The following is a 25,745-nucleotide window of genomic DNA, read 5'->3' on the forward strand; positions in this document are numbered from 1 at the left end:
ATTTTAACTTGCTTTTAAAGCCTTGTTATAGTACACAGTGTTGAAAAAACATGAAAAAACAGCCCAAAAACCTATAAAATAGAATGTTAACCACTTAAGTGGTTTTTACCTTTTTTTTGGACATGTCAAATTTTGACAATTTTTGCCTTACTATAGCCTTGATTTTTTCGCAATTTTTCAACATTGTATTTTATAGGTTTTTGGGCCGTTTTTTCATGTTTTTTCAACACTGTACCCTATAACATGCGTCTATTACCCGTATTAAGTGGTTTTCAGCTGTTTTTTGGACATGTCAACTTTTGACATTTTTTCGGCCCAAAACACAATATATCATGTCAAAAAAACGAAAATACCATTCTATAATATGGTGAAAAATGTCAACACAAGAAATGTCCAAAAAACATCTGGAAACAGCCTAGAATAGCATACCGAGAAAGGTAGAGAATTCCATACTTTAGTATGGCAAAAAATTTCAAAATTTGACATCCCCAAAACAGCTGAAAACTGCCTATAAAAGCATGCAGAGACATGCCATAGCATAGAACGCTGCAAAACGGCCCAAAACACCATAATATGGCATGTCGAAAAAAAGGACCAATAATGCCATACTATATGGCGAAAGAAATGTCAAAATATGACGTCCCAAAAACATCTGGAAACAGCTGAAAATAGCCTAAGACAGCATGCCAGGACACACCATAGCACAGAATGATGCAAAAACGGCCCAAGCATCATAATACAGCATGTTGGAAAAACTACCGAAATTGCCATGCTATAGTATGGCGAAAATGTCAAAATTTGACATGTCCCAAAAACAGCTGAAAACTGCCTAAATAGCGTACTGAGACACGCCATAACATAGAATGTTGCAAAATGGCCAAAAACACCATAACATGGCATGTCAAAAAACAACCAAAAATGCCATACTTTAGTATGGTGATAAATGTCAACATTTGACATGTCCCAAAAACCTCTGAAAACTGCTGAAAATACCATGCCGAGAGCACAGAACATAAGCCATAAGCACAGACTGTTGCAAAAACAGCAAAAAACATGTCAAAGCATGTCAAACATGTTGAACAAATGACTTTAAATGCCATATTATAATATGGCGAAGAATTTCAAAATATGATGCCCCAAAACCAACTGAAAACATCTGAAACCCGCTAAATAGCGTCGCGAGATATGCCATAGCTTAGAATGTTGCAAAAACTGTCTAAAACACCATAATACAGCATGTCAAAAATACGACAAAAAATGCCATACTTTAGTATGGTGATGAATGTCAAAACTTGACGTCCCAAAAACATCTGAAAACTGCCGAAAATTCCATGCCGAGACGTGCCGTAAGCATAGACTGCTGCAAAAACAGCAAAAAACAACATGTCGAACAAACGATTTTCGATGCCATATTACAATATGGCGAAAAATTTCAAAATATGACGTCCCAAAACCAACTGAAAACATCTGAAAACCACCTAAAATAGCGTGCATGGACATACCATACTACCATGTTTGTTCATGACTTTGACATACTATACTATGTTTTTACATGATTCTCCACGACATACTATACTATGTATAGAGGGAGTTGTAGCAAAGATTCCAGAATAAAAGTGCTTAATGATGGTGAGATACTAAGTCAACATGTCTTACAAATTCAAAAGCAAGTTCTTAAATCAATCATCACAATTAAGTCAAAATTAACCAATTAATTAACAAAATTAATTGAAGCAAAGCTGGGATTTTGTCTATATCAAAAGTATGAGATATCATAAAACATAATGAGAAGATAAGCCAAGTTTACTTAGTCAAAACTATGATATCAAATATACTTTGTCTTCTATGTCAAATTTAATAGATCGGTCAAGAGTTTGATTTACAAAGTTAATTTACAAATTATGCACCTAACTGCAAGTACTTTCTTTTTAAGAAATAAAAATGATTGTTTACTCTCTTAGTTTTGATTTACTACTGAGTCTGACCAACCATGGGTATCTTTATTTTCCTCATTTTTAACCCATCTAATCTAATCTAATCTACTCCTGGCAGAGATGCTCCTGTAGCGCACAGGTATCGGGAAGTTTTAAAATTTGAAAACAGATGAAGACTGGTCATCAAACTGCATAAAGGAGAGGACAAACAGGCATCACTTGTTATGCTAATGCACAGTTTGTACTTTTATTGTTGCCTCATTCACTAAACAGTTCAATGGTGCAAGATTACCATACACAGAATTAGGATATCTGCATGACACATCTATGCTATACAGCGAATGGATTATATTTATTACAAATACAGTAAACATATTTACATTTTAATTCAAGCTCCATACAACACAGATATTTACAAAATAAGTATGAAAATGAAACCAGTCTGACAAATAATGTACAGTGTTGATGTTGTGGGTTTGTTTTGTCTTTTGGTGAACAAATCCAAAGGGAACGCAGTGAACTAATATTAATTGTCAGAGGGGAAGATGGAAAATATCATGGCTAGTTTTGTTTTGAAAGGCATCAACGGAAGAAAAAAAAGTGTTGAGGTGAAGAAAGACACCAGCACAACAATAGTATACTGTCATCACAGATGTCACTAGCTACTTTGTATTATATTCCCTGATATTAGAAAAAAATAAGTTAAAAACCACCCTTATTTTGTTATGACTCAAGTGGCTGGCTAGCATGAGTAGTGAGTAAATATTCTTCAAATTAAACGCAGACTTTCACTCAAATCACTTTCTGGTAAAGAGGAAGCGCTAATGTAACTCACCTCCCTTTTAGTTCTCTTTTTCTTTTTGAAAGATGGAAAAACACACCTTCATAGTACATTCAACGCTCTCCCAGTTCAGACTGGAGGAGGCTGCCACACCATCATTTGGTTCACTCTGAGTAGAACAACTAAACCGCACAGACTTTATTTGATCAGTTAGTTGAACCTTTTATTAATATGTGCAAAGAGCTGCAAACTAATATATACATTGCAAACAATAAATACACAATCCAAAATAATATACCTCTGCAAATTAGTCAGTGAAGTGAAAATGTTTGCTCTGACGGGTCTTCATTTCGCATCTCATGCAGTACGCTGAGGTTAACGTGAGGTACGTTGCACTTAGAGCCTTCATCAGTGCATAGATGGTTTTTCAAAATTAATTTTTCTCTTGACAGACAAAACATCGTTTCAGAAGGTTTTTGTTTCTCTGTCCAGCAGGTTGGCTAACCCGAGGGCAGTGATGCTCCGCAATTCTGATTTCTGAGGCAAATGTTTTCTGTCTTTACATCAGCAAACAGTGAAGATGTGTCACTGCAAATTCTTGTAACAGGCAATGGTGGCCTCTGTTTCAACACCTTCGATCATTACATCTCTATCATGACACAGCAGGCAGACTACTGGTTGGTTGGCCAGAGTTTTTAAAGCCTATCTGTGCTCATCACATTTCGACTATTTTAAAGAAACAGAGGCATAATTCATCAGGAGCCAAATGTAGCAGCTGTGGTTCAATGTACAGAGCAAATATTTTCATAAACAATACCGGAAATAAAACCTTTGAGCATATGATGTCCCTTTATTATCTCCTCCTTCTTTCTCAGAAACAGCTATCCAGTGTAGCCCTGATATGTGCTCTTATCCTGATACTCAGAAATAATCTTGGACTCATCGTGTGTGACCTGCCCTCGTCTTGCTATAGATATGTGTTAATGTGCAAAATAAGGTTAAACACCAATAGAGCTGGTTACAACTTAAGAATAAATGCCCTCTGTTACATTTCATATAAAACTTCACTGTGGAATGATTAAAAGCATAATAGAAAAAATGTTAATAATTATATTAAAAAAGAAGAAAAAAAGAAATGTGAACCTAATGCATTAGATGAGTTTCAATTCAAGGACACAAACAGAAAATGAAAACACTGCTGAACAGTAAGTACTTCACTTGAGAGATTTTACCCGACACCGTCGTGACAGTGAGGGGAGTCATGGGGTAGCCTATTAACTGTCCTGCAGGCTATGTGTTAGCAGCTGCATCAATTATCTACTGGCATCAAGGCTAGAGCATTGCAACTTCATTCTCCTTTCTTTTCTCCTGTTTCACCAGGTTTTGTTTTGTCTTCGGTGTCACACGGACGTGATGGTTTAACTAGATGTTGAGACTCTCTCGAGGCCTAAACATGTAAGAAAAACGGCAAGAGGAGCTGGGAGGAATGTTTTAAATGAGAGCTAACTACCACACTGATCCCAGAACAGACTGTATGTACAAATCATAAATCTCTCTTAACTGTCCGTCCTCCTCCTCCTCTCCTAGAAACCGTTTTTTTTCTTGAGATGAAATAGCAAAAACGACAGGGATAAATATTTACTCCTGCAGGAACAATCCATTGTCACATTTCGCTGCTAAGATATGAAATAATCTTCATACATGTTTGCATGTATTTTGGATTTTGACACAAATGCATGACTTTAAGTAATTGCTGACTGGCGGCACTATCGGGGTTGGCATTTGTGAATGCACGCGGGCTGAGGAGTAGGATCTAAATATCACATGGATGAGGGTGGAAATCCAGCACTGCCCTCCGGTCTCACTGAGTTTGGAGACGTTTTTCACACTTAACATTTTGTTTCTAAAGGCAGAGGGGAGCTATAGAGGCAGCGGCCTGATGAAAACCTCACGAGGAGAAGAAAAACCTATGAATTCATTAGCAGCAATAGATTTTTAACTAGCCTTGCTTTCTGTAGCAAAATGTAAACTAATACATCGCTTAGAGATATCTGTATATTTTCCTGTCATGGTTTCAACTGTAGGTTATCTGTTTGATTTTAATTATTTTTGATTAAGCAAACTTGCTCTTCTCCTGAGGACTGCTGCAGTTATCATGCGGGCATATTTAAAAAAAAAAAAAAAAAAAAAAAACCAAAAAAAAATTTTAACTCTTCTCGGGAGACAAATAACACTGATAGAGACCATTTCTTTACAGATGATTGGCAAAACTGAAAAATTAGTGGCCAGAAAGAACAGTTTCTGAAGAATCGTGCACACACAAGTAGACTTTTACAACATGCTACTAGTTAGGGAGTTAGGGAATGACAACAAAGCGGAACAAAATTAGACCCAAACATTGTCATAAAAACAAAAACACAAACAGCTGAGGAGGAAGAGGAGGAGGGGGAGAGAAATAGAGAGGAAGAAAGCTAAGTTGGCAGAGGGTCGTTGGAGGGAGAGAGGGGAGGCAAATTTCTCTGGAACTGAAACTTTTAGTCGCATGAAAGGAGACTTAAGCCACAAGTCTACTTACAAGAGAAAACTGTCAAGAATCACAATGATTAATAAGTGTTAACACTTGGTATGTTCAAAAGGCTTTCCAGAAACAATGGAAGCCGTGGTTTCCCGTGTGACGGTCGACCCGCTCAGTTCTTCATTAGGCCACTACGCCTCCTCGCCAGCTTAGATCTGTAGGAACAAGATTTTATGTTGTGACAAGACAAGAATGCAGCTCCTGGAGAAAAAAGAATCACCTCCTGCTAAGGGTTAGGAGAGAAAAGAGAGAGAAAAAGAGAGACAGTGTGTGTGTGTGTGTGTGTGTGTGTGTGCGTGCATACCTTATCGTTCCTGCTAGCAGAGGGTTAAACGCGTACAGCCAATCGTTCATATCTTTCTCGTTGTTGGCCTGCAGGAGGATTCCTCGATGCTTTGTGCACACAGCAAATGTGTTGGGAGTCTAAAACGAAAACAACAAATATTTTTATTCTGCACGTCTTTGGGGTTTTCTATATATGCAGATTTCAGGTTGCTGAAGAATAGTTTTTTCAAAGTTGTTGTCCAGGTTATTTTTTTCCTACAGCTACACGATGTGAGGAAAGTATGCATTGAAAACTGGGATAATATTACTCGTGATAAATTGATACAAACGTTTCCTCAGATCTGTTTGCAACACTGCTTTTTGAATTTTAAAAAACTTGAAAGGCAATTATTTCCTTTCATTTACACACTGACCTGAATACAAATGGCGCCACAGTTTTCTACTGATACTCCCATTCAACTAACTCAAAAAAAGTTTACATTGCCATGACGATAGAAAAAAACTATATATTTTCAGATTTTTGCAAAAGACTGATAAATGTGATGCTCTTATAAAGAGATGTAAAATAATAAAGTTGAAATATCCCAGATAAGGGTGCTGCCATCTTGCACTGGTGACATCATTTGGAGTCAGTGTCAGCGCAGCAGAAGTCTCTCTGATGTCGAGTTCTCGCCATTAAACGAATGACGAGCAGCTCCACTGACACGAGCAAACCAATTAGCACACACAGCCGTCAATCATGTCAAATCTTCTTTTTATGGCATAATGTAACTAATTAAAACCACATACACATTTTCTCCAATGATAGTTTGTGTCATTTTAGGTAGTTCCTATCCTCCTGATTATTGTCCAAATGTTCCTTTTTTTAATGTATTTTGATCTCTCAATTTGGCTCATGTCCCGTTCCCTAAAATGGAAGAGGTCGGCTTTATGACCTGTACTGCAGCCGGTCTTTGAGGGGAGATTAAGATGTTTTGCTTCACCTTTGGGGAGCTCTCATGTCATTCATCTTTATCACACAGACGGTGGTATTGCACTGTGTGGATGTTCAGTTAATTATCTGTTGGAGGTGACAAATTAGTTGTTGGGAAGCAGGATACACCTGATGACTCGACACTCTACCTTGAGCATGGCCTGCTGGTCTTCACTGTATTCCACCTGTGCTGTGGAGAGGTTGAGGACACCCCGCTCCACCGGGTCCTTGTCGCTGTTGTAGATGAAGACATAGGGTCGGCGCACGACCACAAAGTGCTTCACCCACGAATTGGAGCGCGGCTCCATAAAGCTCAGGAAACCTTTCTTCGAAACTACCGATCTGAAAAAGGAGCAAGAAAGAGCTCAGTGAAAAAAGCAAAAAGTTGAGGCAGTGCTTGTTTGTCTGCAGAAGGAAATTAGGTTTGGTTGAAAACACCAGAGTTAAGAAATCAATTCACATCGTCTCTGCTTGGACTGGAAAACAGGATTATCTATTTGTGTTTGCTCTGTGAGATGCATCTCATATTGACTTTCTAAAATTACATCACTGCACATAAAAGTGAAAAGAAGAGAAAATCTTTAAGTCTAGCGGAAGAGCCAAAATGCAAGCACTCACCCTGGCCTCATTTCTTCAATATCAGGCACCAAGTTGAGGAACTCGTTCTTCCCAGCCCGCGCTAGGTAGGACGTCTCCAAAGTGGGAACCATTGGGAAGTTTTCATAGTCTGAGCAGGAGGGACTGGAGGCACGGGAGCTGTTCTCTGGGGTCCTTAGGAACAAAGTGCGCCAAGTTAACATCGGGGTGACAGCCTTTAAACTAAATCTACAAAAAAAAAAATGTGTGTTGAGTGTAAAATGTTTTACTTCTGGTCTATGGAGCCACAGCGTGAGTCGGACAGAGAGGGGCAGGTGGAGGACGGGGTGAGGGTGGCGCTGCTGAAGCTGGTCACTGACGGGTCTCGTCCCATTGGTGAGATATCAGACAGCTGAGGGAAAAAAAAGAGCATGACGTATTTGTTAATATAGATTATTGAGAGAAACATATGAACTGCTTTTAAAGGAAGTTTCTTTCTGTCATTACTTACCTTGCAGTCACTAATACTGTTGACCACTTGGTTATATTCACTGTTGAAGGTATGTGTCAGGAGGCGCAGGCACTACATGAGAACAAATATCACACTGATCTGTTAGAGGAGGAGAGGCAGCTGCCACCAGTTGCTGAACTTTGCAGCGAAGACATCATCACTGTCAGTGTCCCACAGTACTGACGCTGCTCTCACCTTAGTAGCCAGCTCCTTCTCACGATCCACCAGGCTCTCGATGTCGGCCGAGTCGTAGCCGCTGCTCTCGCTGGGCGTGATGGCGCTCTCAAAGGTGGTGCTGGAGATCTGAGAGGAGATGGAGGTGGATGTGGAGAGGCTGTCTGAGCTCATGCTGGGGGACAGTAACTCGCTCAGGGACTTTGTGGTGGGAGCTGCTCCCACCGGAGCTGCGTCTCCCAGCTTCTCCCGCAGCAGGAGCAGGTGACGGGTCTTCTCCACCTGGACAAATTACAGAGATGGAGTTAGGTGCTAATTATTTCCATTGTAGGAAGGGACTTTGTACAAGGAAAGTGGTTAATTTTCTCTGTGGGATACTAGATGGGGACAATGGGGAGACAAGGCAAAGCCTTGGCAGGTCAAAAGGAGGATTTGTTTTTTAAATTGCAGTTGTTTTTTAAGGACCCACCTCATGCAGCTGCTCCATTTTTTCCAGCTCCCATTGGTGCTCCGCGATGAGACTGTCTCCTCTGGGCCTCCAGCCGGCTAGGTTCTCCTCTCCACGCACATAAGCCACTGATGTGTCCAAAACCTTCCTCCTCCTCCGCTGCATCCCTGCTCGAGACAAACGCACACATTAGAACAAAGCTGATAAAATGGCAGCTTCTCTTAAATCATCTGTGGATGTAGTCTGCTCACCTGGACTCCCAGTGTCAGACATCTTGCACAAGCTCAGCTCGTAGATGCCAGTAACTCGATTGCTGCGATAAAGCAGAGGAGATTCTTTTTAAGAAGACTGTACGGATCTAACATGATCCATTTGTCTTAAATTTGGTCTGAAGTCTAAAGTCTCACCAGTCAGGGGTTTTGGAGTACCCACTCCCAAAGAGGTTCCTGAGGGAACGGGGAGGAGAGATCTTTGCGTCTCTGGAGTAGAAGACCATGCAGATATCTTTGGTAATAATAGCAGGCTGGATGCAGTGGTCCAGCTGTGAAGAGGAGACACAGCCAGTGTTTTAGATACGCTGACATCCGAGGGGGTAAAACATATGCCACATTTTAGTACCAGGTCTTTCTCTCTCTCTTTTTTTTATTTCCCTCAGTGTAGGCGAGATTCTTAGCAGATGGCCTTAGCAATGCCGCGTTAAACTGCCATCACATCATCTTCAACATGACAGCTGCTGAAATTTTTTATGCAAAACCAAACAGAGGAACATCTGCACTTTGTCAATTATGAACCATAGCTTTGTTGGCTCACATTTCTATAAAATCTGGGTTGAATGAATTTTTAAAAAATTAGAAATTAAAAAAAAAAAAATGGCAAGCTTTTTTTTCCAAGATGCCCTGCGACATGCAAGTGATGATTCTCTGTTTAAACATAGATTTTTTGGCGTTTATTATGATAGTGATAAAAATACAAAAGGAGAGTGTAAAGGCAAAGCAAAGGACCCCCTCAGACTCTAACCCAGCTGCTCTGGTAAAGACTTCATGCCTTAGTAGTATGCACTCTACCCTGTGAAATACTGGGGCACCACAGTGATGCTTTCCGCTGACCAACAAGTCCTTTTAAGGTTTAAACACCACTTTCTGATATTGGCTCAGCTTGCTCGAAACCTTGTCCAAAGTGGTAACAAAAAAATAAATAAATAAATACTGTGTACTATTTACAGCTTTTGCAAATACAAAAACCAAAATAAAACAACTAGAGATAGATAAAGCTGTGCTGCGTAATGCAGAGGACTTGCAGCAACACAGCTCTATGCAAAAAGGTGCAACACAGTAGAGCAGTGACTGACCTCCAGATATGCAGACAGGGTCATGTATATCTTCTCTCCGTACGGAGTGACTCGGTTTAGCAGGAGGGAGTTGTGCAGGGAGCTGTCCCACACTGCCTCAAAGCGGTAGAAAGTCCTGAAGGGGGAAAACCAAAAATATATTTACTTTTTAGCAAAATTACAGCAAAATTAACTTACACGTGTTATCTTCCATAAAGTCGTAGTCAGTGATTTGTAAACAACAGGAAGTGTGGGATCTGTGTGGAAAGAGCAGCTGTGACTTAACTACAAGGAACTAGTCTAATTTTATAAATAACCACACAGAGAGTCATAGATCATTTTGTAGTGGTGGAGAACGACTATGACGGTGAACTTTGCAGTGACTGAAGTGGCCCTCACACTTATTCTAAGTCATGACAAGATGTGAGGAAGCACAGCGAGGTGAGAGCTTAACAACAGACACAACGTGATCAGGAGCCACAGTCATTAACAGAGTGTCAGGAATGTGGCGCGTGAAGCCAGCAGCAGGCAGAGCACACAGTATGTTCTGCATGTCATGTTTAAACTGTGATACAAATAGTATACCTCATAGTATCTATGTAATGACCATCAGACTACTTTACAGATATATTAACCAAAGGGAACACATTAATTTGTGGCACATTGTTTAATATAAAATGACTGTTTGTGTTGCTTGCTTCAGTGTTACGTTGTTCCTGTCTTTGGCAGCAGGGGGCACTCTTACCCACAGACTGAGAGCCAGAGCTGCCCTGCTGGTGCCTCAATGGCCTTGGTTGTTATTGAGCTAGGACTCAAACAGTGAATAACAGCTGAGAGGAAAGCATTCATTTTGAATCCGGGTGCCACAGGAGATCAACATACCATGACACAAACGAATACAAAAAAGGGATTTGCATTTGCATGTAAGATTGCCTTTACTTGTCCATAAATATGTTGGAACGGGATTTTTTTTTTTAAACTCTATATATTGATGGAAATAAAGGCAGACCTAATGCAACATGCCAACAGAAAACACAAACTGTGGTGAACTTATTTCTATGGATCTACAGGACTAAAGAGAAGCATAAAGGTCTTTCACAGAAGGAGCCTTATGTTCTCTGGTCACTGGTACCTATCAATATCCTTATCAATAGAAAGCCTGAGCACAATCAAGAGTCCAGCCGCAGCAGGAGGAAAGAAGAGAGTGCACAGACAAAAAAAAGAGAGAGAGGCACAGAGAGTCAGGCAACAGACAATGGAGCAAATTAACATGAAAATCAACAGCAGTGAAAATGGAAATTTTCATGCAATGATTCCACTGAGCCTTCAGCAAATTTAAAGACATGGGACACACACAGATGTTGCCTGTTACTGTTCTACCGTTTTTATTGCCAGCCTTACACCAAACAGCTTTTCAATCTATTTTACTGTCGAAGGCACATTTTCAATGTTTGAATAAAGTCTTGAGAGTTTTACCTCAGTTGTGCACTCCTGTGATCTCGAACATTTGGTGCAAGGAGGTCATTAAACTTGGACTTGAGTTAGTCTTTTTCGTGTCTCGTCGCCCCAACAAAATTGAACTTGTTTGATATTATTGTAACTTTTTGTTCTTGGCTCACGCAAACAGTGAATATTATCTGCGCTCTCTCCAGCACCAAGCACGGAGCGGCAAGAGTCTGTTTAATTCGCCATCAACAACCAGCACTTATTCTAGTGATAAACAATCTTAAGATCTCCTCCAACCAAAATAGCGCAGCTAACCGACACAGGCTGGTAGCAAGTTAAGACAATCAAATCCAAATTGTTAACTTCGTACACAAGCTTTTATGGATTATATTAATGCAGAATTGACAATAATACTGTTGACATATGACGCCTTTTATCTTGTGTTTCTAGTTATGTGTTTTTGTGGACATGTAAAGAAGTAGTAATATGTCATATTTCCTAAAGGGAGTTATTTTTCACAGGGAGCAGGATGGGAAATAATCTCAAAGGAATCTAGTTGTAGTCTTGCAAATAGTGACTCTGCAAGATCCCTTGTCTTTGCAAAAACCCTCTAGAGTAACAGTAAAAGTGTGTATGTGTGAACGAGTCACACACTGTAAGATTTTCCCTTCAAATGTGGGAGGGTGTCAGGTTTAAGTCTTTAAAAAGTCTTTCAGTGTATGCTGGACATGAGAAAAAGAAATTATGGAATAATGGAAAAATGAGAAAATAGCTGAGCTGACATTTGCTGCATTAAAACAAAGTTATTTAGGTTAGACCTGAACTAATAATCATACAGACAACAAGCAGTATGCTGTTTATTTTGGACAGTCAGTGGGCATTAGTTACCTGTTGGAGTTGTGGGACGACTTGATGTTCTTGGCTGAAATGATGTTGAGGGACAGGACGGCATCAGCAGCACTATCGTCCACTTCAGCCTTGTTCCTGATACGACCTGGTGGGACACAACGCAGCACAACACATCAACATCCTGTCACAGATTATAAACGGAGCTCAGCCACACAGTAGTTTACCAGCCAGTTTGTCCATTAACAGCCATGTTGTCACAGCGTCCAGCATTAAGACACGCATGTCTGCTTACTTGTGATAAAAATATGTCAGCAGCTCAAAGTGAAATGTAATTATATCGTCCATCAGCCACAGCTACAGTATAAACTACTTAAAGAGAAAGGCGGCCTGAGGCGACACAGACAGTTCCTCAGACTGGAATTGTGACTGAGGAAATGTTTTCAGCACTGCCCCACAAACTCAGCTTCCTTTGAGACAATGAAAGATGTCGAATCCTATCATAAGGGTGTCCACTGAGTCTGCTGTGTGAATGAGGAAACAAGCAACACCCTCTTCTCTTCACCTGTGAAACAGCAGCGTTTTGTATCTTTGGTGCCTGTTTGCTGTAAAAATGTGGAACTAGTAATGCCTGAAGAAAGACTGCTCACCCACGACCAGCTCGCGGACGTCCTTCCAGTGGAGCTCACTTCCCTTCTCATGGATAAGAGTCACTGTGATCCTCCGCTGGATCCCCTGCAGCACACATGACAGGAGCTTATGATCAGAGTAGACACAGCTGCAACTAGATTAAGCTTGTAGGGGTTTTTTTTGTAAAGAATAAATATTATTTTCCAGAACACAATGAATAAAATATGACATTTCCTTTGTTTTTGTGAGTTAACAATGTGCGCAATACAAACGGCTTGATTAGATAAAATAATATAATCTTAAATTAGTCCCACAACAAGAAATTTTCTGCTGAAATTAGCAGAAAATTCAGCAATTTGTGAAGATCTCCGGTACCTGGTGCAGTAGATAGGTGCCGTGGCAGGGCAGTCCTCCACTGTGATCCACTACAGCTGGGATGTACCTGTGGAAGAAGAGAGGTCTTTTAACATAGCTCATGGTGTTCTGGAGGACTATTTAAATAATGCATGTATTAAAAAATAAGACATCCACCATCTGGAAAACGGCACACATAAGTGAGGACTATTCTGGTTCTCAGCTAAACCCCTCAAATCTATTTTTTCCATGGAGTTAAGACTGACTTATTGTTCATATGCTGCTGATATATGCCAAAGTAGAGCCCTGAGGTCCAAAGACTCTCACCCACACTGACACTTACAAAACTCACAACAACTTCCATTTTTATGGCCCTGTCATATCAGGTTTGTCATATGATATCATGGCTCATATTGAGAGGTAACTGATAGGTTCTGGCATCAGGAGACATGTTTAACAAGTGTTGTTTCATGTAGTGTGACTCTTGTTGGAACCCAGAAATACTGTGTACATCTTTAATGTTTTAATCTATATATGGTATTTCTTCCTGTAATAACCTTTTACTTGTTTTCATATATTCATCACCCATTATGTTTTGTTTTCTTTGTCTGAGTACTGCTTTCAACTTCAACAGCACTCAGAAATAAATCTGATATATCTGACGTTATGTCTTTTTTTAAATGAAACATGAACGTGTTTGATTTGTATAATTAAAGTATTTCATAGTGCTTTATTTGCTGCTGTACGTGAATATGAGATGAATGTGTAGACACTCACTCTCCAGTGGGCTCCAGCTCGCTGATCTCAAACCAGACCAGCAGGTCGTACTTGCTGACACACTGACCCAGGTTGGACTTGGTGATGGTGTTCAACTTGGTGGCTGGAACTGACACACACAGACACACACACATAATGTCAGAGGGTAATCAAGGAAAATGAGTAATAGATATTTACATTGAAAGTAAGATCAATAAATGGAAGTTGGATATGTGATGTGAACACACTGCTAAACCTGGATTGAGCTATTTGCCCACATACATACTGTACCACCGATATTTAAAGGTATACGTTGCAGGATCCCCAAAACAAATGATGTATAGGCCCATACAAAGGTAATCCCTTTTTTTCTACCTTTCCCACTACAAGTGCATGGTGGTGTGTTCATCTTCAGAGACACAGCCCTCTGCCCGTATTCACTTATTTTCTTATTTTGTTGTGTTCAGGACATTCCTGAGCACAGCATGCAGGTGAGGTCCGGACTTTACAAAAAGGCACCGATCAAGTGCAATATCGTAAGCAGCATGCATCCGAGGGGAATTTACAAAAATAAATAAATTGCAAATATCACAAACAAAAATGAATCTGACGTTAGCTTTAACTGCCTATAATGTTTGCAAACAGTAAACGACAATCCCTGCATAGTATATCTTTAAAGGACGTGTTAATCATTAAGTCCATTATTACTGCAAAAGCTGGACACAGAAAACAGGCAATAAAACATAATTTTATACAAACCCAACAGCTGCACATACTGAGATGCTATGAGAAGCTAAATCACAGATTACACCACCACTGACAGCACCCTGCTGTCAGACACGTCAGGATTATGTTCCTGTTGAAACGGACTAATCTCTGAGGCACACAGCTACATTCATTTGTGTTCAATACAGTTGAAATGAACATTATTCCACATGAAAACTACCGTAATTGGACTGCAGCTGAACCTATAAAAGCTTAAGCCTCTGAATTCTGCTGTGAACGTCATGTCAGTGATCCTCTGTGATTATGATAAATACTCATTTCATTATTCGGTTTAAGATTCGGCACACGCAGCAGGTTTACCTGCAGGGTTCAGCTCAGGCCAGTGTGTAAGCGACAGGGGAGGGTTGGACTGAGCTGACTGGACCTAAATAGACCTGCAGCGAGGTGCAGCACACACAACCACTGCAGAGCTTTGTGATGCTTCTGTCTGCAGTCCCAGAGCACCACGTGAGCAAAGCACAGCACTAGTCTAATCACTACAACACAGGTGCATCTAATGCCTCGGCTACTACAGTGCGCGCTGTACCAACCATGGTGCCTGGGCACAATTAGCACAGGGTCATTGGGCACTGGGAGGAAGATGAAGTGAGAGAGCTGGTCGGCCTCGTCCTCCAGACTGGCCACAGCAGAGGAGGCCAGAGCGTTGGCATGCTCAGACAGCGTGTCCAGCACTTTGCCGTTCACGTAGCCACTCATCAGGTAGCGGACCAATTCTATCTTACGGGTATGGTCTGGGGTTCAAGTGTATGATGCACGAAAGTCGAGAGAGATTGGAGGGGACATGTGAAATAGGAGATGTGGGAGAGGGAGCATGGAGTTGGGTAAGAGGATTATGGATGGTGAAAAAATGAGACAACAAAAATCCAAAGGAAGCGAGAAATGAAAGAAAAGCGGAAGGAAATATGAGGCATGCTGATATAACCGTAACGAACAGAACAGAAACATGATAAAATGAGGGTGACAGGTGCAGAACATACTGCTGTTACAGAGCGATGACATTAAAAACTTTACCTGGTTTAGACAGAGGCATGGGGATAGGGTAGTATTTCCTTGATGGTGTTGGAGGACTGTTAAAATAAATGCACAAAAAGCTTAAATTGCAGAAACCAATCGGAAAATTGTAACAAAGTCCATTCGGTGTACTAAATATGGATTATAATCACAGCAATAGAAAAAAATTTAGCATCTTCACGGAATAATGTCTGACTGAAACTCCACCAACCTGATCAGGTCCTGGCCATGAAGATGCAGCGGGTGCTGCTGGTAGTGGCCGAACACCTCAAACACAATGGGTTTGCTCTTGATATATTCTATGAAGGACTCTGTGACCTCAACTGAAATCTGTTAAAACATTTTAAAAAAAGGGTTGTCAAAATTTATGAACAAAAAGCTGTTCAAATGCAGCTTGTGTGAGCTAGTTTTGAGTGTGTGTGCACTCACGTTCTGGACGTGGTAAAAGCCCAGTGGAGCTCCTTTCCCAGTGTTCTTCAGAGGCTCGGTGGAAAAAGCCTCATCATGACGATGCAAGAAACTAAGGAAAGAAAGAGAGTCACTTTAATTTTTTTTAAAAAAGATGTTCCTTATGGTACAATGACAGCTGGGTAGACAGCAATTATTCTCTCGACTGCGAATGTTTTTTATTGATTTTGACTTGATTAATGAACTCAAATTGCTTTCAAACCTGCCAAGTCACAATATTTATTGTAAATTTATTTTAGTTTTGTAATATTATAGCAATTTATTAGTTTATCCCTCAGTAAGCTGTTTTTTTTTTTTTTTACTATACCATACTGATATTTAGATTTAAGTTACCACAGACCAGGGTGCGTATGGGTGTCAACAAGCTAAATTTAAGAATTTTTAAGAACTGCTTAAAATTAAATAAAATTAAGACCAAAGCTGCAATGGAAACCCACACCATAAGTGAAAATATATACTTTCCAAGACCAAGTAAACACATTGATGTCACTGATGATACTCTCTGTGTTTATCAAAAAACAACAACAAGCAGGCTGGCTAGAAGAGCTTAGTTTAACCATAAAGTTTCATTGTGTGATTGAAATGCCTAAAAGGGGCAAAAATACAGGTGTTAGGTGAAAAGTCTGTTGGTCTTTTGCCAAATTGTCTCCCACTGGTAAAATTATGTGTTCAATAGTGCCAACACTGGAAATTCTTGCAGTGACTTGACTAAAAAACATTTGAGACCCATCCAATCTGAATTCAACAACAATTTAATAACATTTAAGGCCTTTTGTTAGTTAATGTGAATTCAATTCATTTTAAGACTTCAAAAGGCTCCATGACCCCCTCTGACAGACTATTTTTTGAGGATTGACACTCACTTAAACTGGCAGAAGATGTCTGCGTACTCCGGCGGGACGCCGCTGGCCTGGAGCACTGTAACACGGAAGGTAAAGATGCTGCCCACCTCCAGCTGGCCTGCCAGACCGTCACCACAGCTCAGCTTGGTGTCTGCGATGTTACCCAGCTTGAGGTCTGAGGAAAGCCACAGGGGAAGGTTAGGGGGACTTGAGCTGTGATTTATCGAAAATGAGCTGCACCTGCATCTGTGCTCTGCAATCTACGTATGAAGTCCAAGCTCTGCACCGTACAATCAGACTGGTTTCTGCACATTATCAAGCTTGTGATTTGTAGAAATATTCCTTCACAAAGTGAGAAAACCTGCATCAGTCTCATTTCCATAACTATACATTTAAAGCCCTCCTTTGCATTCAACAGGACCATCTGCCAAGAGTGTTTCCCATTGGGCTGAGAGGTCGAAATTTATGAGTGGAGAGGTGAAGGTCTGGCAGTCGTACCCATGTCATTGATTCTGTTGAGCTCCTCTGAGGGTGTGATGACCTCTGAACTCTGGCCCTGACCCTCCACAATGCGCAGCTCTTCCAGGGACATGCCAGAGCGGGTCATAACCGTGGAGGGAAAGTCATTCTGAAAAGGAGACAGATGCAAGAGGAGGAAGGCATTAGTATATAGCTCGTAGTAAGATAAGGAGTAGACAAACCTCCTGTGTGAAGGCATTTCTATATTATTGAGCAATACTTAATGAAAAGGAGTGAGGCTGATAACTGCTACTTCTTATCTATACTTGTTTTTATAAGATAAATAGGAAATGAACAAACAGCATACAACATTCAGAGAAAACCAACCTCCTCTGCCGTCTTGTTTTAACCCAAATATTATACACCCACTCTCTCACTCGCACAGAAAAGAGACAGAAAAGTGTGTCTTCAAGTTCAAAAGTACTTTCATCTGTCTCGGGGCTTACCTTTTTGAAGTACTCATCATCAAAGGAAATCTTGGCGGTTCCTGACTGTCTAACTCCTGACCCATAGTCCGGGGCCTCTTCGTCAGCTACAAAGAGACAACCCATACTTTTATCAGGATCGCTCACAGACACGGCTGACTTAAACTGTCAAAGCACATCAAAAGGAATACACAGAGAATCTGAGGGAATCTTCTCTTTGCCACCAGATCAGCCGCTTTTCAAAAATGTTTTCACACTGATGTCAAAATCGAAGTTAGAACCACTTATTTATCTGATTTGACTTACATGTATTTTGGTATCTAAATATTGGCAATAATGTCTGTTTTTTAACTGCTCTTCTGCAGATAGGTTTGTCAGACAACTACAGATAAACAGTCTGCTTCACAACGACAACATCAAACCAATAATTAGCAGGATGTAGCCTGGTCATGAAAATCCTGACACTATTGCTCATCAATCTCATTAATTACTCACCAGCTATGGCCTGGACCCCCACACGCAGGAAACCACGCACCTCGCCCTTCTCTGTTACTATGGCAACACGGTGCACCAGTGGCACAGGGTAAAGCAGGTTGCTCAGGTACACGAAAGCTCTGAGAGTAAAAACGAAGAGAGAGACGTGAAAATCTGATGCTGGTGCAGCGGGGAACAACTGCAGTCGTTGAATCCAGAGGATATTAAAATTGCATTTATTATAATGCATATTTTGTTATGTAACTGCCATCTGTTGCATTTAATTATGCCCATTAAAAGTAAATTAGATACGCAATTTCTCAAAAACAGGAGCAGTCACATAGAGACAATTTTCTGATAGCTCTACATTATCAAGTATATTTTCCTAATGATTTGAACATCTTGAATTAAGCACAAAAATACCCAGTGTTTAACATATATTAATAACAACTATAACATACAGTAAAATATTAGTGACAATATGTTAAGGAATAGGCAAAACTAAAACAAAGAATAAAAAGTGAACAAAACTCTAATTGCTCCAGGGCACTGAAATCAGCAGCAGTTCAAACCATACACAATATTTTTAAACTGCGTGACGGGGTGATGACAGATCACCAGGGATCCAGCAGTAAAGGCCGTAAAAAGAGTGGTTTATTGTGTCGTATTATGGCGACGTTAGTCTCTAACTCACACACTCACTGACTTTTTGTTTTGTGGGGCTTGATTTGTTTTGCTGCACCCTTGGTGACCTGCTCTTTCTCTGTCGCCCCTCCCTCCTCCTCCTCTCCCTCTGCTGGGAGACTCAAGGCCAAGGCGGAGGAGCCACATCAATCTGTGAGATCTCTGAAGTCACAGTGACGGGGTAGGTGGCTGAGCTATGGCTGTTGCAGAGTCTGGCTGGCTTGTAGCCTGCATTGATCGGCACTCGCTGTTTGTTACTCAGCTATGACGTTTACGGCGCGGCGGCAACAGCCTCGGTACAACGTGTGCTGTGATTTCAAATGCTGCTGCAGCATATTATTACATCTTGACAATGAATTAAAACAAACATAATAAGCAAGATTATGTGATTGTCGACTACCCGTGAGTTAATGTTATCTGCATAGTTCCAGGAGCAATGTTAAAACAAACAAGGTTATAAATACAAAAGTAATGTAATAAAACAAAAAAAACAAGGTTGAAAGGATTAAAAAAATATAACAAAATGACAGACAGCTAATCAACTTAGACACAGCAGATACATGTAGTTCACACACAGATGGGAGTTAATACAGTCAGCGCTGTGATGTGGCGGAGGATGAGACATCACGCTGGGAGGAGGTGGGAGAGAAAAGGATGGTGGCTTTTTCAATTTTTGGGAACGGAGTCTAAATTAAAAGTAACTCACACAAAGCAGGCCTGAGAGCACAGAAGCATGACTAATCATATTAAATCCAAGACTGGTCCAATTTATCTCTGCAAAGCTGCTATGAATACCCGATCTGATGCTGAAATTATTCTTTCACCAAGGAAGGCTTTACTGATAATTAATAAGGGATATGCTTTTAGTGTTTGCTCACATTTTTAAGAGATTCTGAAGAAACCTAAAATGATAGCTTATATCCCATTAGTGCAGCTTCAACATCTGCTGAGCACTGTTGTTGGGTGCAACATCTGTCTGTCCTTCATCTGCATCATATCATCTTCATATTCATTCATAAAGCCTGTTTCATAAAATGTTAATTATCATGTTTCATACTTTTTACAGGAAGTGTTTTTGAGTAAACACTCATTAATCTTAATATTTATTCCCCCTCTTTGTTTCACTTCACTCTACATCTGTATGGTTAAAAATTAACCACACACTAAACTAAGCCATCATCCGCCCAAACTCCTGTCCCAGGCTCTGTGTGGAGGACGTGGAAACCAACCACCAACCTTCCCACCAGGATGAACCAGGGGGAGCGGTCATAGAAGGGGTCCTGGCCGTCGCTGAAGATATCCGAGCCCTCCTCAGTGCCAGCGTCTGAGCTGGTGTCGTCCACAAAAGCCTCGTCGTCAATCAAGTCAGACATCTCGCTCTGGCGCTCGTCGGCCAGCTCGGTGATCTCCGAGTCAGTGGTGGAGAAGGTAGGCGAGGGCGTGCGGTCGGTTAGGCGCTCGTTGACACAACCGTGGAAGATGGGGGAGCTGAGTAGGTTGGTAGTTTGGGAACAGTGGCAAGAACCAGGGAAAGGTAACATGGGAGTGATCGAGGAGTTAAACAGGAAACTTCATTGAGTACAGCTTTGATGTGACATTTCACTTTGGCATTGTTTTCTCACAAATGGTTTGTTATTTGTTTGTTTCTGACAACAAATAATACAACAAATGGCTCCTTTCGAAGGGTATATAACCACAGTTCATGGTGGCATGTTTACATATTAGTCAACTGTGAATATAAATAATATTTACGAGTTATACTTTTATTCGCTGTGCTGATCAAAGGCTTCCAGCGGCTACCCTCAACTGTTAAATGGTTTGTTTTCTCTCATGTTTCTCAATCCATGAGTTGAGTCAATCACAACACCTTAAACTGTCAATATGACAACTTTTTAAAGTAGCCTACTTTAAAATATTCACTCGTTTCAACCAGATAGTGTGATCTGCACATTTCTGATTTCCTCACTTACAGTAAGAATGTGATTAAACATTGTTCCAGTGTGCTCCGGCAGCATTATACCCCTGAAAACGATGTACTAATAGAAAAAAGATAAGCTTTTTTTAATGTTTTTTTTTTAATCTTCTGAATTGCAAATTAATTAACCACCAATAGTAGTCGCGCATTCACAGACACCACATGATTACATTTTGCTTCCTTGTGGTAATTTGACGATTAGCAAAACCAAATCAATTGAGAAAATTATTTTCTCTAATACTAATACATTGGAGCTATCGCAAATGCCGCAGGGGATTCATTTAATAAAGAGCAGGTATTACAAGAAGCTGCTGAGTGTCACAGCAGTTTATAGAAACATGACTTTTTTATACCAAATTGAAATGCCACTTTAAAAGGATTAACATATAAATCTTATAATGTATGCTGGCTGAAAGGGGATGAAATACAAAATGCCACAGATTTCCACTTCCATATCCAAATCCACTATGTTGTTTACAAGCTTTTGTATGAACTGGATGGGATATCGACACAAGTTTGGCAACAGACACAGCAAAATGATACAACGGATAAATGAAAGTGACAGTTTTCATGATTTAAAAAAAAACAAAAAACAAAAAAAAAAACATAAAAACAATCCACAATGTGATACGCAACGGGATAACAATAAGTGACATGAAATCAATTACACCAAATAAAATTGCAAACGTAAAATCAAATTATAAACGTGATAACAAAAAAAATACAATGAAAGATTTATAATGAGCAACAAAAATAACACAGGACATAAATTATGCCAAAACGTGATAATCACTGATACACATGACTCTAATGACAGAAAATGAATCTGTTTAACAGCATTTGACCATGAAAATGAAGAATGAATCTTATAAATGGATCACTAAAGTTGACTGCGTGAAGCCACAAAAACAAAACCTGTCACTTAGAACTCAGGAAACAACCAGCACAACTAACAGTATTTTAACAGGAGCTACAGAAACATGTGCAATAATGTATGCTTTTTTTCTGTAGTGACATTACATACCTCCCCACAAGTTTGAACCAATGGAAGCGGTCATAGAAGGGGTCATTCCCTGTCAGAGTGCCCTCGCCGTCCTCCTGGTTATTGGAGGCCATTTCTCCAGCTCGGTCATACATCTCTCTCATCTGATCCAGCCTCTGTCTGCAAATGATGACAGAGCACACGTAACATTGATGAGATGCAGAAAGAGAATATATGGCTCCCCTAATGGATCAAGGGAAGAGATGTACATATGTCAGTCTCATGATTCATTGTATTTTGAGTACTATTTTTTATGTTATTGAAGGAATGAGAAATTATCTAATAAGCTAATTAGGAAAACTGAGATCTAAACAGTGATTCATTAAAATGCATTTCACTAAAACCAGGACTTGTTTAAGGTATGGGCATTACTTGAGTTTATCAAGGGACCAGTAGTGCGTGGCTCCATTCTTCAGATCCTGAACTTCCACAGCCACCACGGTGCGGGGGAAAGGCCTAGAGTCACGCTCTTTCTCTGGTTCTGGCGACAGAAGCTCAGGGGGCAGCGGAGAGTACAGGGTGTCTGTCAGCAAGACAAACTGGAACTGGACCTGAAGAATGGGAGAGGTGGTAGCAAAGGGAAGAATAAAACAGAAAGTAAAAAAACATCAAGCCAAGCCAAGAGCAAAACACAACAAAAAAACAAGCATAAGAATCCATTCTGACTTAATGCTCCCAGCCTTTATTCTTTTTTTTTTTCTTTTTTTTCAAAAATAAATTTATAAATAAAAAGCCTCAGAGGGCATGCAGGGCTCACCGTCTTTTCTAGTACGGTTCTATTTAACTGCAGATATTTCCAAGGTTGAAAAGGTCAAACAAATCCATACCATTGCCAATTTGTGGCCTTTCCCTTCCCAGAATCCTCTTGGGGCAAAACACTAAAACCAATTAACAACCCTGGATATAAATAACGGACAGAAACCCTAAAGATAAATAAAAATCCTCTGAAAATGTCTTTGTGACAGACAATCCATCTCCATTATCAATAATGCAGCACCTAGAACAGGAGCAGAACATAAATCACACTGATCTCCTGATGGGGAAGGTGGACCATCGCACACCAGCTTTTAATCCGCAACAAATTTCACCTCCCTGTGTGACAATGAGTCAACACTTTGGTTGATGTGAAATATTGCCTACTGCACTATCTCAAACACATATTATGTTTTAATTTGAGTATCCAGTTCAATGAATTACTGGTATCACGATCACCTGGATAGGAATCTTAATTCATCTCGTGGCGTCTTTCATGACATTATGACGCTGTCATCTTCCCGGGGGAACATCTCAGAACCTGATGCTAAATGGCTGAGAGTGATTCACCTGTTAATGTGGCTGCCAGGTGAGTATGGTATCAGACGACAACTACTCTTATTAAGCAGCACGTCATGTTGTCTCTACTTTGGGAGCAATCTAGAGGCACAAGGTCAACCATTTAAAATACAGTATATTCCCCAAATAAAGCTTTTGGGATACTGGAAAAATAAATCATGACAATGAACATTATTGTTGGACTGTGTAGGTATGTGGAAAAGCCTTCTGAAACAGTCAGGATCATATATTTATATCATCACGTGCAAACATATTTCATTCAGCTTTTAACATTACTCCTTCAGAAGGTCTCCAAATGTTTCTTTTCCATATCTTAATATTTTGTGTTGAGTAAACCTTTTTTTTGTTTACTCTCAAAGCTGGAAAACTGTCTTTTAACAAATACTAAACTACACTTTTGCTTACTTTCTTCTTCAGCTCCACACTAATGGCGTTGGCCTCTTTCAGGTAGACGGCATTTCCCCACAGCTGGTCACGGAGGGAGGTGAACTGATGGTATCTCCACTTCCTGAAAGCCCACTGAGCCAACTCAAACTCGTGCTGAGTCCAGGGCACTGCAGGGAGACAGGAGACACAGATGGTGTGAACATGCATATACACAGAAACGCACACACACACACACAAAAGCCCAGGGACACATAATGTAAATGCAAATAAAACAAAAAAGGACCATACCAGTGGTTTCACTTGTTTTAGCCCAACTACAAACTCAATTTACTTAACATTGTTGCCTAAACTTCTAGGTAATCCATCATGTGGAATATGTTGTCAACTACATTTTCAGTCAGTATTTCTTGCAAGCAGTGACTGTGCTGAAAACATTTCCTTTATGATGTGTGTTCAGAGTTTACAGTCAGCTGCAGATAAAATCCCCTTGCACCGTTTTAGGAAAATAAAACCCCAGCAGACAAACACGGAGGAAATACGGAGATTGTTTTTTGTTTTTGTATCAGTCACATTCTGTCATCCAGATGCAAAGAAAAGTTTAGGCCCATTACCAAATTCAAAACATTACAATTACAAGCTGCTATTGCTCTCAACTTGATTAACAACTATATTCCAGTGAATGGTTTTATTTCGACTAAACATCGTATTACTTTGATGGATGAGATGACTCGAAATGCATGACGAGTCTAAGTTAATCAATCTGATGCTGTTAAAGGTTTGCTGAAATCAATAATGTTTCTAAACACACAACTTGAAAGACTGCTTGCTTTGGAACAATTTGTAGTTGATGGGCTAAAACATGAAAAACTGTAAGTATGGTCCTTTAGACTTTAAAGCAAAATGTTTTTCATCATTAGTACTATGTTTGATTTTAAAGAAATTAAATGATTGTTTATTTATGGACTAGTTCGACTTAATATCTTACATGAGTAATTAGTATGGCAATATTAACAAATTTGAATTAATCTGAATGAAGCTGATATTACATTCTGCTGATCAGAAAACAGGAAATACTATACGCACATCCCAGAAGTTTAGGCTCTGGACAGAAATGTAGAAGAAAATATACAGTGCATTTTTATAGACGTTTTTGGGCTTTAGTACATGAAGTAAAGAAATATCTGCAGGACCAAAGATTTACAGCACATACCTTCCTCTTCTTCCTCTTCCTCCAGCTCTTCTTCATCAGGTGTCTCGGCTACCAGAGAGATAGTCTCCACCTGTTTCTGAAGTTCCTGCAATTTGCTCTCGTACACCTGGACGCCGACACACAGGGACAAGGAAAGAGGACACGGACAATTGTCCATCAGACGCAACAACAGGCGACCTCAGCTAGCCATACACACCACATTTCATCCCAAAAAACACAGTATTATGTCGGGGTTACTACACAATCTCTACCTTAAATCCACTACCAGAGATTTAGTACTACATTAAAGTATCAAATGATTATGAATACATGCAGCTGGATGTGTAAATAATGCAATGTGACATGGAAGTGTGTTAAAAATTATATGAAATGTGTAATGAGAACTGCTCCCACCAGGTAGACACTATAGGGTTCAAACTAAATACATAAGAAGATGCCTGAATAGGCATAAAATCTCTTTCATACCTTGATCAATCAATCTCCCAAAATCAGGACATAACAAGGATGTAACATGAAGGGCTGTGTTGCACATATCTTAATGCACTTCATATTACTGCTCTTTAATTTTATGTGTTTTTATGTGGCAGCTTTTATGATTCCTGAGGGACAAATGAGGTCATTTGGAATCTTGAGATTAATTTAGGTCGGCTTTTCCTTATCCTGCATCAAAACATTACATATTACGATGCTTTTATATACTGAATGTAAAACACTTGCAGTGAAAGCTTTTGATTCCTTAAAGGATAAAATATATAACACAATCAATAACCACATCTATTATCTTAAAGAAAACTGGGGACATAATGCAAAATCAGTTCTTGCACGAAAAAAGCAAGAAGTAGAAGAAATTATCGTAATTCCCATTTTCCATATTACTAAAATTAAGTAGGTAACCCACTTCTTAAGCCGATGTTATACATGAAAAACTTTCACCTTTTAAATTGTTTTTTCGTGTCTGAAATCAGTATACAATA

At 39.9% G+C, this 25,745-nt stretch overlaps 1 protein-coding gene across 12 annotated transcripts in view; it reads right to left on the reverse strand.

Annotated features, from left to right (window-relative positions):
* Positions 1 to 2,920: 2,920 nt before the first annotated feature.
* Positions 2,921 to 25,745, reverse strand: part of kif1b (kinesin family member 1B) — a 65,970-nt gene continuing 43,145 nt past the window's right edge. For 5 of the 12 annotated variants that reach the window (XM_042491098.1, XM_042491102.1, XM_042491099.1 and 2 more), the window contains 28 exons: positions 24,772 to 24,877; positions 24,645 to 24,662; positions 23,580 to 23,728; positions 22,215 to 22,393; positions 21,825 to 21,962; positions 20,062 to 20,313; positions 18,163 to 18,281; positions 17,689 to 17,774; positions 17,222 to 17,351; positions 16,745 to 16,898; positions 15,843 to 15,933; positions 15,625 to 15,743; positions 15,414 to 15,469; positions 13,638 to 13,746; positions 12,882 to 12,948; positions 12,527 to 12,611; positions 11,919 to 12,024; positions 9,606 to 9,720; positions 8,665 to 8,798; positions 8,509 to 8,570; positions 8,279 to 8,424; positions 7,831 to 8,091; positions 7,636 to 7,707; positions 7,415 to 7,536; positions 7,167 to 7,319; positions 6,698 to 6,890; positions 5,595 to 5,713; positions 2,921 to 5,445 (listed from right to left, as the gene is read on the reverse strand). In XM_042491098.1, the coding sequence (XP_042347032.1) occupies positions 5,403 to 5,445; positions 5,595 to 5,713; positions 6,698 to 6,890; positions 7,167 to 7,319; positions 7,415 to 7,536; positions 7,636 to 7,707; positions 7,831 to 8,091; positions 8,279 to 8,424; positions 8,509 to 8,570; positions 8,665 to 8,798; positions 9,606 to 9,720; positions 11,919 to 12,024; positions 12,527 to 12,611; positions 12,882 to 12,948; positions 13,638 to 13,746; positions 15,414 to 15,469; positions 15,625 to 15,743; positions 15,843 to 15,933; positions 16,745 to 16,898; positions 17,222 to 17,351; positions 17,689 to 17,774; positions 18,163 to 18,281; positions 20,062 to 20,313; positions 21,825 to 21,962; positions 22,215 to 22,393; positions 23,580 to 23,728; positions 24,645 to 24,662; positions 24,772 to 24,877 (3,384 nt within the window). In that variant the 3' untranslated portion in view covers positions 2,921 to 5,402. The remainder of the gene's footprint in view (positions 5,446 to 5,594; positions 5,714 to 6,697; positions 6,891 to 7,166; positions 7,320 to 7,414; positions 7,537 to 7,635; positions 7,708 to 7,830; positions 8,092 to 8,278; positions 8,425 to 8,508; positions 8,571 to 8,664; positions 8,799 to 9,605; positions 9,721 to 11,918; positions 12,025 to 12,526; positions 12,612 to 12,881; positions 12,949 to 13,637; positions 13,747 to 15,413; positions 15,470 to 15,624; positions 15,744 to 15,842; positions 15,934 to 16,744; positions 16,899 to 17,221; positions 17,352 to 17,688; positions 17,775 to 18,162; positions 18,282 to 20,061; positions 20,314 to 21,824; positions 21,963 to 22,214; positions 22,394 to 23,579; positions 23,729 to 24,644; positions 24,663 to 24,771; positions 24,878 to 25,745) is intronic. The other 7 variants (XM_042491104.1, XM_042491100.1, XM_042491096.1 and 4 more) reach the window with 3 other exon arrangements.

Source organism: Plectropomus leopardus, chromosome 8, assembly GCF_008729295.1.
Source record: "Plectropomus leopardus isolate mb chromosome 8, YSFRI_Pleo_2.0, whole genome shotgun sequence".
NCBI lineage: Eukaryota > Metazoa > Chordata > Actinopteri > Perciformes > Serranidae > Plectropomus > Plectropomus leopardus.